General features: G+C 49.5%; 1 protein-coding gene and 2 long non-coding RNA genes across 4 annotated transcripts in view; all 3 read right to left on the bottom strand.

Annotated features, from left to right (window-relative positions):
- Window positions 1-5,032: 5,032 nt before the first annotated feature.
- Window positions 5,033-6,023, bottom strand: LOC127313364 (uncharacterized). Its single transcript, XR_007858939.2, has 3 exons — window positions 5,838-6,023; window positions 5,399-5,679; window positions 5,033-5,271 (listed from the first exon to the last, which is right to left on the bottom strand). It is a non-coding gene; the product is annotated as an uncharacterized lncRNA (long non-coding RNA).
- Window positions 6,024-9,845: 3,822 nt separating this feature from the next.
- The window catches only part of LOC127313360 (protein FLUORESCENT IN BLUE LIGHT, chloroplastic-like), a 39,310-nt gene continuing 32,386 nt past the window's right edge, over window positions 9,846-16,769 (bottom strand). The window contains exons 1-4 of one of the 2 annotated variants that reach the window (XM_071823221.1): window positions 11,846-11,953; window positions 11,250-11,409; window positions 10,820-11,137; window positions 9,846-10,065 (exon numbers count right to left, since the gene is read on the bottom strand). In XM_071823221.1, the coding sequence (XP_071679322.1) occupies window positions 9,860-10,065; window positions 10,820-11,137; window positions 11,250-11,409; window positions 11,846-11,881 (720 nt within the window). In that variant the 5' untranslated portion in view covers window positions 11,882-11,953 and the 3' untranslated portion in view covers window positions 9,846-9,859. Of the gene's footprint in view, window positions 10,066-10,819; window positions 11,138-11,249; window positions 11,410-11,845; window positions 11,954-16,769 lie in introns of those variants that run through there. The other variant, XM_051343884.2, reaches the window with a different exon arrangement.
- LOC127313363 (uncharacterized) lies at window positions 14,462-16,715 on the bottom strand. The gene is made up of 3 exons (XR_007858938.2): window positions 16,083-16,715; window positions 14,892-15,254; window positions 14,462-14,618 (listed from the first exon to the last, which is right to left on the bottom strand). It is a non-coding gene; the product is annotated as an uncharacterized lncRNA (long non-coding RNA).

Below are 16,769 nucleotides of genomic sequence, written 5' to 3'. Positions count from 1 at the left end.
CATATCTCCAACATTAGTCTGCTCTTCTTCCATGATGCACATTTTTCTCAAATGGACAGATGTTGACTAGGACAAGACTTTTCCGAAGTGATCCCCCAGACCATTCTCTACGGACCCGTACCAACCTACATTCCCCTACATCATCTGTCATGTAGGATCCGGGTTCTCACAACATACTCCATCAAGCCAGAGCCCATATTAGCATGTGGTTGTACGGTAGCTAATGAGCAAGGTTGTCTACAATCTCTTTGTTCCTGGGTGGCTGTCCACAAGTGCGATACACCTGGCGGTTCAGAGGTTCGACGACATGACCCCAGGGAACCACTCAACATAACCCGAGCAATACCAATTCCACCCTGGTAGTTCATTAAACTTAGTTGTTTTTCCATAACTCACTGACAAAATCATTTCATAGCATAGCTGAGCAACAACTAAATTTAATGGCGACAAAGAAGTCAAGTAGGGGTAGCTAGACTACTGGGATTGCATAGCAAGCATAGGACCCTACACATGTATACTACAAAAATTTCTACTGTGCATAGATAAAAACTGGGACTTTTGTGATTGGTGTGTCACCTGCCTGGATAAGGTGGAGACTTGGTACAATCTTCACAAGCACACGTGTTGCAGTCGGCACAATCACAATCTACAATCGGAAAACAATGCACCATAAGCATGGCGCTAAACATTGGCATGCACAAACAGAAAACATGAATGCAATATGTATCTTGAACATGATAACACCTCTTAGTTGTTCTCTGGTTGCTTACTACATGCATGATGCCATGGTCAAGTTTTATGGTTGGTTGAATTATTGCTAACCATCTATGTCGCACTAGCGAAGGGTAACTACCATTAGTTGTAAAAGATATTTTGGTATAGTAGATAAATGTTGATTTTGGTACTACTGGACAGAGGGTTCCATTTGCAAGCATGTGCAAAAAGAATCACTCAAAAATGATGTGTATTACTCATTTTATGGGTAAAGTACTGCAATTAGGCATTTAAATATGAATGGTTTTTAAACTTCTGCAAGTTCATATTTTATTGTTCCTTAATGTTCCTTATATTTTTACGATTCCAACGATATATGATTCGTGATTTTTGGACATACAGATCTCTGGATATGAATTTTGCAAAGCGCGGACTATCGAAAATCAAATTAAACGAAATCTAGGGTTGTGTCCAGGACATGTGGCGCAACACGATTGGTCTGTACCCCTTCGCCGCAGATCAGCGTTATAAGCCGTAGGATCTAACTAACATGTACGGCCTGGATCTGTTGATAGAAAAGGGAAAGAGAAATAAAAGAAAAAAGGGGGACCTATGTGGCGCAGAGGTGGCGGCTGACGAGGCGCTGACGTGGCGACGACGTGGATGATGACGTGGCCAGCGACGAGGAAGCTCACCGGCGGCAGCTCAGATGGCGGCCGGCGGCGGCGTTCCCGGTGTCTCCCGGCCTGGCTGAGGCGTGCACGGGGTGCGGCGCGGCGAGAGCCTTCCGATGGTGGCCGCAGCGTGGTGTTGCGCTTCCCCGGGCGGCCGTGGCGGGCAGACGGAGGGGTGGCAGCTCCAGCGAGCAGTTTGGCAGCGGCCTGGCGGCGTGGGTGCAGGGGAAAAGGGGGGAGGGGAACGGAAGGAGGGGAGGCGGGCTTTAAAGGGGAGGGGAGCTCAGGGCCGAGGGGGAGGCGCGCGCGCGAGGGAGTGGGCGCGTGGGGTGGTGGCCGGGGTGGGGAACGTGGGCAGCGGGCGGGGGTTGGGGAAGAAACCCCTGACGGGTGGGGCCCGCGGCAGGAGAGAGAGAAGGGGGAGGGAAGGAGCGCGCGGGCCTGGCCGGCTGGGCCGGTCGGCCGACTGGGTCGGCCCAGTTGGGTCGGCCCCTTTTTTTTCTTTTCTTTTTCTATTTGTTTCTCATATTTGAATATGCATTTGAGGCACCAAAAATAAGCGGAAAAATACAAATAAGGTACCGATGGTTTCCGTGTGAAAAGGCCTTCACTATGAGACCACTTTTAAGATAAAATAAAACTTTTATAAAACAAAAATTTGGCATGCATGCCTATGTGGCTATTGTGCCATTTTGGTTTTGGGGTTTTGAAAAGAGCTTTGATATTTCCCTAAAATGCAATGGTGTCATGATGCTTATGAATGCAATGCATGAAGTTTGAAAATTTGAAAATTGGGATGTTATAGAATTGTAGGATTTTATTGATGATAATGTTTGTCGAAAAATTGCCCAAAAGATTGAAGATCTCTATTGGTGTCGTGCTACCTCTCTTGAATGATCTATGGATAATTCATGTTGATTGGAGAAGACCTTGAGTTCTATCAGTTTTATTCAGTTTTATTCAGCTGGGCATTTCATTTGGGGTTAATGTCCATCAAAGAAATTAAGAAGAAAGGAATGGAAAAAAGAAAGCAAAAGGAAAAAAGGGAAGAAACAAAGCTGGGCGTGGGCGCGGGGTGTGCCTTGGCCGGTGGTACCGTCGGTGGCAGGCCGGTGGTACCGTCGGTGGCAGGCCGGTACCACCGCCAGGCAGCCGCCAGTGGCACCGCTCGTGGTGCCGCCCTTGCTACCGGCAAAGCTAGGAGGGCTTCCGGTATGCCCCGACCCTATGCCGGTACCACGACCGGTACCGGTGCCAGTGGTACCGGCCACCCCAAGCCAGGGGCCGGTGGTACCGCTCTGTCCGCTCCCTGCGGCCGCCACGCCCCCGCTCGGCTGCCTCTCCGACACGTCATCGAGCGCGGCCGGTAGTACCGACCCAATCTTGCCGGTACTACCGGTCAGGAAATTTTCAACGGCTCGGTCCAACGTGGGGCATATAAAAAGAGCTTCTTCTTCCTCAATCAAGTCAACTTTCCTGCATATCTTCTTGACCTCCATTGCTAGAGCTTCATTTCTCTAGATCTCTCTACTCCCCCACTCAAATCTCACCATACATGAGGATTTGGTAGAGAAAACCTAGATCTATATTTCCAGCAAAGGAATTTGTATTTCACCATCATTCTTAGTGGACTTTTTGAGGTGACCTCGAAGCTAATCTTCGTGTAAAGCTTAGTGGTTACATCTTGGGAGCCTCCAATTCGGTTGTGGATGCGTGCCCCAAGCTTTGTGTAAAGGTGTCAGTTGCGACCTTAAGGCAACCGCTTAGTACAGCGTGAGCTAGGCCTATGTGGTGTTGCTCACCGGAGAATAGGGTGAGGCCTTTGTGGAGTTGGTTGACCTTCGTGGCATCACACTCCTCCAAGTTAGACGTACTTCCCTTTACAAGGAAGGAACTACAAGAATCGTACCCTCGTGTCTCCACGTGCTCCACCTCGGTTAGTTCTATCATTTACCGCACTTCACTACTTGTATCTTGTATTGTGTATTGCTTCCTTGCATCTTGTAATATAGGTAAATTCACATATATAGTTGCATATCTAGAGAATTTACCTTTATGTCAAGCCTAAATTGGTAAAAGAATTAAAATTGGATAAAACACCTATTCGCCCCCCTCCTATAGGTGTCATACGATCCTTTCAGCCGACCGGTCCGAATCAAGGGAAAAAAAATTGACATTTAGCACGGTTGAGTGGTTGGAGGTGCGGAGGAGAGAACTCGAAGGAGGGATCGAGGAATCTGGCTGGAGATGGAGCGAGAGGAGGCACATGGGAACTGGACGGCATGGGAGCGGGCATGGTGGCCTATGATGGTGCGGCGACGCAGGAGATGGTGGCCTGGGAAGGGAACTCGGAGCAAGCGAGGGAGGTAGAAGATGGATGGACTAGAGCATTTATCGGAATTTTCCGAGGATGTTTTCACAAAATTACCCATCCAACAACTTCCCCGGGACGGAGAGAGTAGTTAATACATTAAAGGAGAAAATCACATCTTGATGTACGATATTATAGGGTTATGAGCAAAGTTGATGCAAAACAAAACATGATAAGAATCCATACTTCCTTGGACAAAACCAGGGCAAGGCCGCGCAAACAAAAAATAGTGATGCTAGTTTCTATGAAGGAGTTAGAATATTCGCGTGAGGAAATATTCTTGTAATGATGAAGGAGAGCTTATCCTTTTGATCCGGGATCTTGATCCCCTTTTGTCCAAATGCTAAAAGTGCTGAAGCAATTGCAGGGTTGGAGAGTGTACGGTTCATCCTCTCTAATTTCCCCTCACCTGTTAACGTAAGGAATGGCTGTGCTTCTCTTATTGCAGAATTAAACGGGAAGATCCCGAGCTAATGGGCTATATCTCAAATTGTTTAGGATATTACACATCTTCAAATTGCTATTTAATTATGTGAGGCAAGAAAAATCTCTTTTTTGTGTTTGAAAGACTTTTCAGACATCAAGAAATTCGAGGAAAAATACTTATTTATGTTTTTTTCAATGGAAAAAACCACAAACACTCGGAGTCACTGGGATGTCCAATGTGGGGAAAAGAGGCCCCATGCTGTGACCCTCTAGGCATGCCACATTATGGTTGGACCCCTTACCTTGTAGGTCATGTCGCAACACACAAACCTCAGAACAGACACTATGCGTTGACATGTTGTTCCCCTCATTTCCTTCAGCAAAGCGGCTATCGGAGACGAGTGAAACATGGGATTGAGCCACCAGATCTAGCCTGCTATGGTTCACGTCTCACCTCTTTGACGAGTCTATGTAACCGGTGGATGGAACTCGGCAAGGGCACACGAACCTCACATATAAACGAGGGGCCTAACTGCAAACAATTAAGGTCATGAGCTCCTATTATTATTTTTTATAAGATCATAAGTTGATACATATAGGTGCATCCGTATTCAGTGGCGAAGCTAGACCGAACTCAATCAAGGTGCAGAACCTAGTAAGATGGGCTGATTTGACTTAACAGGGTGCACAAATCATGTATTATAGGGGTACACGCACTAGTTTTGGAGCTGATTGCAAGGTTAATTTAGTTTTTACCCTGGAGCACGTGCACCCCTTGGGTACATGCAGCTCCGCCAATGTCCGTATTGCCATTAGGGAACTACTTTATTGCAGTGGTTGGATATAATTAGTATTTTCGCAATATTAATATATTCTTTTTATCGAAAAATAAGTTGATACATATAGTTAAAACGAGACCAACCCAGACACTAGCACCCATTGGTATTTTTTTAGAAGAAAACTCCCGAGCATCCGCCGAGCCCAAGGCGCGAACCCAGGTGGGCAGCATGCGCTCCCGCACGTCTTGCCACCAGACCGACGGTCTGTTCTCAGTTGATACATATAATTACACACATAAACAAACTCCTGCAACCACAAAAGAAATCCGTCACCTCATTTCACATCAAAGCTTAATTCGGCCGGCAGCCTTCATGCCTAGAGTACACAATAGCACGATGCTGCTAGACTGAATCAAATAGGAAGCAACACTTACCTATACAGTGCGCTCTCATCAATGTCTTTTATTAATTCTGAACCGAAGTTTCATGTTCGCACAACCATAACGTAAGTACACGAGACAATATTGCTGCCGATTCAGTGCAAGATCGTGGTAGTAACTTGCACTGCTAGAGGGAGACATGATGCATCAAGGCCGTCCAATTCCTCCGTTGTTTGGGGGAGGGGGTCCGCGGGTGTAGGGCTGACCAGGCGACGGGCACGGTTTCCTGGCGCACGGAGGATGGTTAGGGTTCAAAGAAGGGTAGCCGATTCCTGCTGGAGAGAAAACGCGAGCATCCATGGTTAATTATTTTGTCAGAACTTCTCAAGCCAGAATTTCAAAATGCTAGGATAAGGACCATATATGTTTCATGATGGAGAAGGAAACTGGGACGATGAAAAGAGGATGAAATGAGCAATTTCGAAGCACTAACCACTGATGTCGCGAGCTCCATGGCAGACTGAGCTGTTCATGATGACGGCTGAGACGACGAACAAGGCGATCTGGAGAGGCACCAGGAAACGCGCAGCTTTAGCAAAGGACCCCATATCCAATCTCAGCTTAGCTGGCTTAGTATCCTGGTGAGTTTGAGGTGTGCATATGCTGCTGCTTGCTGAAGGACGGCCCCATATTTATAGACACATCTCGATCCCAGCGGGAAAAAAGGATCATGTTGGCCCTTAAAATTCCATACTTTTTTTTCGAAATTCCATACTAATGACTTTTCTTAAGGATTGTAAGCTTTGGCAGCTTCTATGCATTCGTACATTTTGTCACTGAAAATATCGCTTCTGAGCAGACGTGACGACTCATTTTTCCACGGTTAGTCAAGACATGCAGGAGAAACGAATCAACTAGCAGAACGGACGACCCAACAAAGCGACGACGACGACGACTGCCGGGTAAACTTAACCGGGTCTCCGCCTCTCAGGTCGTCTTGCCAAGCAGGATATCCACTCCTTAGAATAGTCTTTCAGCCCGCTTTATAAACAAAGCCATGCCGGCCGAACTGATACAAGTGGAGAGAAAAATCTCTTACGAAAGCAGATCAAAGAAAAAATAAAAAAATAACATGAAAAACCAAAACTTCCATCGCAGATATTGAAACGACACCGAGTCGAGTCGGGGCTCGACAATGATGCCTCAAGAGGGTTACGATGCACTGAGCTTTCGCCCGTAATCATCCTCACACCGCGCCCAAAATATCAGCTGTCCGCTGCCCCGAGTTAGGTTTCTGAACCGCGAAACGCTGCCAACGCCGAAGCATCGCCAACACCATGATCTAACCGGTGCATGCAATTGATGCTTTTAAGCATCACAGGAAATCCTTTTGCTATATTTTGTGTCATGATCCTAACACATGCTTCATTTGGCCCTCTCAAATTGTCTTTGGCAAACTTTTGCACCACCGCTCTGCAGAATCTATACATGCATTCGATGGCAGTGGACTCATTCATGCGAACGTAGTCGTCATGTGCATCGACAGGGCTCCATATGCAAGCATCTCCATGGTAGTCGTTCACTTCGATCTAGATCGACGAGAAAGCAGGTGTGCCAACGGCGTCATGCTTCAGCTTCAAATACTTGCCGCGCTCTCTCACGGTCTTGAAGAATTTCCATGAACACATCCTTTGCTCATCCTGTAGCGTCTCCATTCTCTGTCGGGGCTTTGATTTCTTTCACCCACGCTTGGAACCTCCACGCCGTGGCCCCTTCTCCTTGGCGACATGTATTTTTTTGAAGTCAAGCAGGAATAAACAAGTGCTCATAAGCATAGGCGTCGAATGCGTTGTCGTCCTCCATCATTTGATGGATCATCATCTTGCATCTCTACCCATGTCTAACATGCAAGAGAAGTCGTTAATGAAAACAGCGGCGACAAGAGAGACAAGAAACAACAACAATAACGCCAACCAAACAAACAATCAAACACCTTGCGTGTGCGGTAGACGCTTGGAGTAGCCGCCGCATTCGGGGCCGAGTCGGCGAGCAGCCAGTGGCGAAATGAACGGGGGCGGCTAGGTGAGAGGAAGCATTGTGGAATCAGGCATAGGCAAACTATTTGTCGAGACGGCCGACGAAATCAGTAACAGTGGAAGGCGAGGAGCGTCGTGAAATAGAGGCGGGAGAGGAGTGTGTTGGTTTTAGGCACTGGCAGGTGGCCCACGTTGCTTTTACCTACATGGCGAGGGGTGCGTCTTCCACCCGAGGCGCCGAGGGCATTCCTTGTGTAGCGGGGATGGCCTCGAGACGTCGAACACCGTATTGGGTAACGACTAACTGAATTGGCTTTTGGGGCGCGCGGCTTGGCGTGGCTTTCTATCAAGCGTGCCCCCTAACTCCCTTCGAGGGATGCGCCGATAGGTGCTCTAAGGGCATCTCCAGCGAGCTGACCCAAATGGTCCTGGGCTGTCCAAAATAGTCCCCGCGGACAGACGGACAGCCCGCACACGCTCCAGCGGGGCGATGCAAAAGGACTGATCCATCCACTGTGACCCATCGGTGCCCCCAATTTGGGAAACCGATGCGTCGGCGCGGACGTTGCGTGTGTCCGGCCACGTGTGCCGTGGGCCCAATTGGAAGCGACCCGATGGTTGAAGGCTGACCGGCGACAATGTTTGCCATCAAGGTCATCCCTCACCATTGCGCCCGCCGCCTCAACTCCTGCGCCGGCATTGAAGATGATGGTGCTGAAAGCTGCGCGTGCCGCCTCAGCTCCTGCATCGGCATTGATGGCCAACGGTACTTAAGCCACGGCCGCGCCGGCATCTTCTCCCCCACTCCCACCATCGCCACTGTTGCTAGTCTCGCACGCACGATCTCGCCCACAATGAAGTTGTCCCGCTGGATGAAGAAAACTGCTAACTACTACGACGCTGGTTCCTCGTCCGGCCGGCGGCGCCGCCAGGACTCCCTACGCGCGCCCATCTCCTGCCTTCACCCCTGCAGCCACATCTCTTCGCTGGTCCACAGGCGGCGGCGGTGGTGCAAGTTCCTCCTCCACGCCGAACGGGCCGCAACAGGTGCTACGTGCCGGTGCTAGAGGTGCAGCGGCGGCGGGCGCAGGGCGACCCTGCCGCCACCGCTACGTCTCCCTCCCGCACGGGTGGCACCTGAGCAGGGGGAGGCTCCCTGTTCCGCCACCTCCGACGGACCGGCAGTCGTTGCTCCAGGAGATGCAACGCCGGATCGAGCGCATGCTGCCAGCGACGCAACATGAGGAGGTGTACCGGCGGCAGGACTTCTGGCGCGTGTTCCTTGCCTGGGAGCATGAGGCGCGTCGGGTTATCCACGGCCACCGATATTTCATGCCCGGCGACGACGCTCCCGACAGCGAAGACGAGGTCTTCTATGAGGATGGCGAGGAGGACGACGGGGAGGACGAGGAGGAGGACGACAAGATGGAGGACGTGCCTCGAGCCGATGTGAAGCTGGAGGCGGTCCTCCCGGACAAGTACGACGAGGATGCGGCCACAACCGCTGCCATGGCCACGTCATTGGCCGATGAGGAGGCCAAATGGTCATGGCCAAGGCTGGAGGACGTTGTCCAGCTCTCGCAAATGGTGGCGGAGCATGTAGCCTCCCTGCCGCTGCCACCACCGCTGCTGCACGCGCCACCGTAGGCAGAGTAGGACGGCCAGGAGGTTCTACCGCCTCCGCCGTACGCGCCGCTAGCGAAACCACCGCAATTCGCGCAAACGATACAGTACGCGTCGTCGCCTCCTCTACAGTACGTGCAGCCGGCGGCGGTGCCTGCTTGGGTGCAGCAGCTGTGGGCGTCCCCGCCCTTCGTCGACCTTGTCTCCGACGACGAAGAAGATGACGACACATGAATTTAGTTTAGATTTTAGTTTTAAACTATGTAAATTATGTTTAAATCAATGAAATTTCTACGATTTTCACGCAATTTTTAGATTCGTGCCATTTTATTTATCTCTTGTGCGTGGGCTAACTAGCCAGCAGACCGAATGGATCGCGCCGCTACACGCACTAACCGCGAGACACATCTTGTCCGCGGGCCAGGCTGACTTAAACGGATAGAAACGGATCTTTTAGATCAGCCTGCTCGAGATGCCTAGCACTACGACGGATCATGCCTTCGTGGATGATTGCTGAAGTTTTTCTTAAATGGATCGCGTTGGTTGGCTCGATCGCGAGACAAGGTGGAGTTGCTACTGCATCATGTATTCATGTGTAACTCAGGATATGATAATTCGCGACAAAAAAAAAAAAACTCAGGATTATGATCATCTGCAACGCACCGTTCCTGAGTTAACAGTTCGTGGAAAAGGATTACAGAAGATGGGCCACTGCGATTTATATACAGGAGTAACAATTTAAGCGCCCTGACAAAGCTAAGAGACGAGTAAAATCAGCACGTTTTCTTCTTGCCGAAAACCAACCAACCAACCAGTAGGAGGAAGCTGAGTTTTATTTCTGAGAGCGGCCAAGCGCTCAATCGTGCGGCTGCAATCTTGATATGTACTTGTCATACAGCTTCGCGGCTCGCTCCAGATCCCCGAGCTCCGCGTAGCAGTCCGCTATCGCGCCGTATGCCTCGGTACAGCCTGAATCCTCGCCCGTTTCCTTGGATAGCTCCAGAACCTTGTAGTACCAGCTCATTGCTTCCTTGTATTGTCCCAGCCTTTGTAGTGATGCACCTGAGAGAAATATAAGCCATCACCCATTGAGGGTTTTTTAACAACAGTTAAGGTTAATTTAAGCTGTCTTCAAATGAATCACGTAGCAGAAATATGAACAAAAACGCACCTGAAAAGGTAGATAAAGGTGTTCAAAGGAGAGACAAATGGCAAAGTTTCAAACGGTGTCAAAACTGTAAGATTCAACAACGGTAGTGGCTTAAAAAAATTCCTGGTATACGTAAATGCGAATGCCCCAAGTTATAAAAGCTTTGCATACATACAGATAAAGATCAGCTCGTGTACAGATAAAATGCAGAATCAGCCATCGATTGAAATAAAATATGAGAATTTTTAACTTCCAGATCATTACTTGACAATTGCTTGTTCTCCCAGAATATTACCAAAATAAACCTTTGTGTACTACAGCTACAGAATATATTCAGGTAGGGAGCAGTAATGGAATTGCTTGCGGGGGTAACTTTAACACAAGGATGTGGAAAATGCAACCTAGATGAAAAAACATACAAAATTAAACTTATTTCATGGGGCATTCTGCTATTCTACAATTTAGCTAACGGTGGTATATGAGATATGACAACAGATTTAGGACGCAGATGCTTATACAGGATTGGTCACCGACCATTTAGTGATTGTGTGGTCAGACCAAATTATACTTAGAATGGTGGAGGGTCAGTATTGATTCATGTACTTTTCTTTATCAATGAACAAAACCAGTATGATCCTTGATGGTCACTATCAGGAAGAAATTAACCTAATCCCCGTGCACCTTTCTTCTCCTCAAAGCGATCCCCTATGCTTTCCGCGAGCTCTAGAGCTGTCCTGAACTCTGTTACTGCCTTATCAAGGTCTTGATTCCTCATGTAGTTCTTCCCATTTTTCAAATTTACCACCAACTGCTGCTTCCTGGGATCAACAATAACCTCAGTTTCTGTTGCTCTCCCTACTGGCGCATAAGTAAGGCCAGGAGCAAACGATTCAATCTGTGCCTGTCTTCTAAGAGCAGTGTTAATCTGACGAAGTTGATTATTCAATCGCTTCAATTCCTCTTTTCTTTGCCGGGCTAATAATCCTATAATGTAAGATCACAGAGAAAAACAAAATTAGCACAGTGGGAAATATCTCTTCGCCGACAACACGTGTAGATATCGGTCATGCCCGTGAGAATTATCTGAGTATCTTACCACCCACAGCAGCTCCTATTAGAGCAACAGCAATAAAAATCGGCATATCGGCAAACGAATTAGCTGGCTGACACGTCAGTGCTGATGCCTCAAGAGGCATGATGAGTATCGACATGGTTGAAAGAACAGCAGTTCTTAGCAGGTTAACATGCACCATTTTCTGCAGGCATACATTATACAAGCACATAATAAAGCACAGTCAATAGAAGCCCATAAACAAAGAATGTGCATTCTGAACAAGATTATGATTCACTATTATATTGCTCCATCTAAGTTTTGTGTCAAAATGCCTCACATATGGGAGAAGCTTTTATTACTTCAGATGCAGGCCGTCCGTGCTATTTTTGTTTTGTTCTTGCAACCAGTATGCATTCAGTGGGCGAAAGGAACGATAGCTGCCCAGTAGAAACAAAATTACCAATGCCAGAAATTGGACTCTATATCTATACCACAGCCCAGAGCCATATGCCCATATTCAAAGCAAACATATAGGCATCAGTTCACTCTACAGTGTACACCATGACAGAATGGAACAAGTGCACAGTTTGGATCCATCGATCGATTTGGTTGTCTTGTCAAATCCAAAGCTACTGTACCTGGTGATCAGGAAGGATTCGACCGAGCGCACGCATCAGCCGCCCCGCCTCCCCATTCCTGGCATCCAGGTAGAAACGGCTAACGCGCGCGGCCGGGTAGAAGAAGAGAGGCGGCTCGCGTTGGCTCGGCGGACGGGTGGGGATGGGAGAATGTGAGACGCGGCCGTGGAGACGGAGGACGGAACAGTGGCGATGGTGGCGTCACGTGCTACGCGCCTGCCGAACTGGAACGGGTCGGTAATTAATCCGGGTCCACGTGTTAACACACGCGCGCGCAGATGGCACACCCAACACTCACGACCCGGCTCGGTCGCGTCCAACCGAAACGCTCCTTCGCGCACGACTTGTCCGGCACTTCTTCCGCTCCCACCTTTCCTTGCAGACAGCGACAGCTGCGGTCGATGCGCTTCTTCCGTTCGATTTTCAAGCAAAGTCATCCATCGTCCCGCTTGCTTTTTCCTTTCCTTTCTTTTCCCAAAACAAAAACAAGGAAACAATTCCAAACCTCCGCATGAATCTCGCCAACCAAATAATTAACCTATCTGATTAATTAAACAAATTCTGGCGCGACTCGAGGATCCTCTCTTTTTCTTTCCCTTCCTCTACGAGTGCATTGGTACGCAAGTCGTTTATTATAGCATCTCCAACAAACACGCCATATATCCGCGTGCTATACCTTCGTTGCACAGCGCTGTCCAAGATACCACGCGCGGCGGTGAAAGTTTCCCCGCTGGAAGCGCCATTTTGCGGCGCGTGCTCGGGCGGGAAAAGTGCTCCTCCGCCGGGCGCGCCACTATGCAGCACGCGTCGCGTCGCAAACAGCTAGTTGGACCGTTTCGTTTCAAAATAAATCAAACAAAATATGAAAATTTAATCCAACATACGAAATATATTAAAAGTTCTACGATACATCGCGACATTTTATTTTAAACTAGTCTAATCCTACTCCGATTCCCAGTCGTAGTCCGACGAGTGGCTGCTCGGAGTAGTCTCCAACACCGGCATCGAAGTCCACTCGAAGGAGGAGGAGGAGAGGATGATGGTGGACGACCCTCTGCCGTTTTTCTTCGCCTTCGCCGCCACCTTCTTCTCCTCCTCCTTAACTCGAGGCGGAGGGTCTCATCGCGCTCGGCGATGAGGAGGCGCTACTCGAGCTTCCGTTGGCGGCACTGCTGCTCACGCGTGATGACCAACGACAGCGGCACGAGCTGCTCCCGCGTCATCGTCCGGACGGGCGCCAGCGTCGATTTTCAGGCAAAGTCATCCATCGTCCCGCTTGTTTTTTCCTTTCCTTTCTTTTCCCAAAACAAAAAAGAAGGAGGAAACATCGATTCAAACTCTGCTGCAGTTGCTTGTTTTCTTTCTTCTCCCCTTTTCTCAATAGGCGTCGCCCAGAAATATGCAAGGAACGAATTCAATTCAGCACATGCACACCGGACACCCACTGCACGGCCGTGCTAATCAACACTAGTCCAATCAACCAACCAAGAGTTTACAATATTTTTACAGACCAAACTGTTAGAGCATCTCCAGTCGTGTCCCCCAAAGCGTCCCCCAAAGGGATTTGGGGCGCGCCGGACAGAAAATGCGTTCCAGCCGCGTCCTCCAAAGCCCATTTTTGTCCGGCGCGCCCCCATTCGGTGTTCGGCGCCCCGAGCCCGTCCCCGTCCCACAGGGGACGCACCGGGCACGCCGGACACAACGAAATGAGAGGCGGGGAGTGGCGGGGCCGACACGTCAGCGGCACGGAAGCTTAGCCGCCGCCTACGTAGCGACGGTGCAGTTCCCGGGAAGCGAAACCGTTGCATTGGCAACCGCGTCGATGACGCGGCAACCGCCGGAATGGAGTCGGGACTCCTCGGAAGAGCAACCGCTGCTCTTTTCGACTTCTGCGCCGCCGTCCCGCGCTCAATAATAAGACCCGTACGTCGGCGCTTTTGGATCTTCACCGGCCGCAACCGACACCTCCAGCGACGATGAGCTACATCTCCGAGCTCCCGTCCGACACCTCCAGCGAGGGAAAGCCTGCTGGATGGCGCCATTGGTGGGAGAAAGCTCCGACGCCCAGCAGCGGCGACGATTTCCTCCCGCCACTTGACAGCGCAGAGGAATGGCTGGGCGTGGAGGAGGACGCAGAGGAACAAGGGTCAGAGGAGGCGGCGGTGGCCCGTGCGAAGGCGGAGGCGGACGCGAAGGACAATACCGCCAAGGCCAAGGCGCAGCCGGCGAGCACCGGCGACAACGAGGAGGACTCCGACGCGTCGGCCGACACCGCCTCTTCGGAAGAGGTGACGAGCAGGAAGCACCACCGTGATGACGACGACGAGGCAGGGCCATCATCGAAGAAGAAGAAGTAGTAGTTTAAAATAATTTATATGTAATTTAATTATGTTTTTCGAAGTTTTATATATTTTTTGTTTATGTTGAACCGATTTAAATATTAGTAAAGAGTTTTATTCTATCTATTTAAATTTTGGGGGCGGCGTTTGGGGGACGCGACTGGGGAGCGACATCCCCCAAACGCGGCACCAACGAAATACGTCCCCCAGACGCTCAATCCGGCGCGCTTTGGGGGACGCGGCTGGAGATGCTCTTACACCTCGTCACCTGCTGGGGTGTAATTCACAAAAAACTATGGATACGATGAAGGAGTAGTATATTCTTCAATACTAGAAACCAAACACATGTATCCTCATTCCTACACTCAGCCAACTCCAGCCTTGAACCAGCTCCAGCGGCTCCATGATCCGGACCAAGCCATCACACAAAAATCCTAAGAAAATGGATAGAGGTTTATCAAACCAAAATTACATCGCACCAAACTTATGCCTGAGAACATTGAAGTATAGTGCATGGCTACCACATGATGCAGGCAAGGCTAGCACATACCAAACAGTGCATAAAAGTTTTAAGTATAGTGCATGGCTACCACAAGATGCAGGCAAGGCCGTGGCACAAAGGCCATGACCCAAAACACAACACACATAACACTACTGCATAGCATGGCAGTAATGTATTCCAGGGCGACCAAGGAAAGAAACTCAACCTCTTGGGGCCAAAGTTAACGAGGGCCTGGAAAGTGGCATCGAGGTCGCCGCGTCGGCGTTGAGCTCCAGGACATGTAATCATCACCAGATTATTAACAACAACAAAGTTTCTTTAAGTTCTAATAACAACCATCAGCATGTGAGTATTATTGCTAGAACTGAATGCCATTGTCGTAATATTACAGTACAGCATGAAGAAGAGGGCGGAGCAAACCTACAAAAAGCTGTCAATCCTGAACACCGGGAGGACGTAGTGCCTGACAGTCAGCAGCGAGTTGGGGTGGCCGTGCAGGCTCCCTGGCAGCCTTGAATCTGTCTAACGTCGACCCGGTTCATCGCCTTCATGTCAAATTTGTCATAACCTACATGTACAATTAAGGCTACCTTCGCATAAATAAGATTTGGCTAATTGAATTGAAGAAAAATGAATATACATCTCAATCTGTGGCAGTATATGTGAAAGACTAAAAAAAGCCTGGCCAAGTTGTTCTACAGCAGACAGTATAGGTTAAAGAAATTAAGCTTGGCCAAGCATGTTTGAATGATCTGATTAATTAGTAAAGCAAGGTAGAGAACCAATTCATTTTTCTATGCCGTCCAGTGCACATACGAACTCATATATCCATGAACCATCCTCCGAAATCAACTAAGAGAAGAAAAACTCATGAAGCAAATTAAAGCATGCATAGTGCTACGTGAGTTGAATACGCTGGAATCACTAAGAGCAAGAAAAACCATGGTCTAGTTGACTTGTCCAATTAAAGCAAATGTTTCTTGCCTGATACTAGTAGTCTAATACAGCTAGTGCATGTACTAGTATTGCAACACCAAAAAATCCTAGCAGCTAAATCTCCTTTACAAACCAGATGGTGGAATTAAAAGAATGATCACAAATCTTTAGTTTTACTATGTTATCACACAATATGCACTCACAGGTTTCAGTTGTCCTGGACCTTAAAGCATCGGTTAATTTTCAGAGAATAAATGCAGACTATATACATTCAGAAGTTTCAGATTACATTGCAGTAGAGTAACGGTCTGATGTACTAGTATATGCAGATGGTAGATGAATGAAACGACATGTAGGGCATGTTGGCCTCTATTTCAAACAAGCATTGAACCATTACAAGCGTGGCAAAGAAAACTAACAGCAGCTCTGAATGTTAGGCCTAGAACCTTAGGATTCATACCATGGAGACAGGCAGCACAGCTAGTTATCCTTGGGTGGTCCTGCACCTAGGCCGGAGCAGGGGTGCTCGCACGGCACTATGCCCGAGCCGTGGCGGCGGCGCCGGCAAAAGCACGCCGCTCCTCCCCCTGACCTCTCCGTCTCCCACAGCAAGTCGCGCCCGTGCAGGTGCTTCTGCCAGCGGACGCGAGGTCTCGGTGGAGGCCATCCTGGAGATGGGGAACGACGAGGAGGAAGAGGACCGGACGCGCATTCCGACGGTGCATGGCGCGGGCGTGGATGAGGTCGCCGTGCTTGCTGGCCGGCAACATCGCCTCCGCGTGGTCCAGACGGCCACCGAGCCATGTCACCACCACCCGCTCTCGCGCGCCGCCGCCATGGACGCCAAGATCGAAGCTTGATGTCCTGCTCCTATGTACAGCCGGGATGTGAGCTAGGGTTTGTGGTGGGGGCTCCAATTTGGTGGTTCACGTTGTGGAGTAGAGAGAGTAGGAGGAAGGGGTGTCGGGGCGATTGGTGGCCGGGGCAGAGACTCGCCGGAGTTGGCCGGGATCTGCCAGCGCCGGAGGGGGCGAAAAAGGGGATTTTTGGGTAGCAGGGGGAGGCGGCGCTGGGAGGTTGGGAGCAAGGTGGGCTGGGACCCGGACATAGCGGTCGTGAAGTTTTTTTGGGCTCAAACTTTCGTTTG

This window comes from Lolium perenne, chromosome 7 (assembly GCF_019359855.2).
Source record: "Lolium perenne isolate Kyuss_39 chromosome 7, Kyuss_2.0, whole genome shotgun sequence".
NCBI classification, from domain to species: domain Eukaryota; kingdom Viridiplantae; phylum Streptophyta; class Magnoliopsida; order Poales; family Poaceae; genus Lolium; species Lolium perenne.
This window is presented reverse-complemented; position numbering and strand designations above follow the sequence as displayed.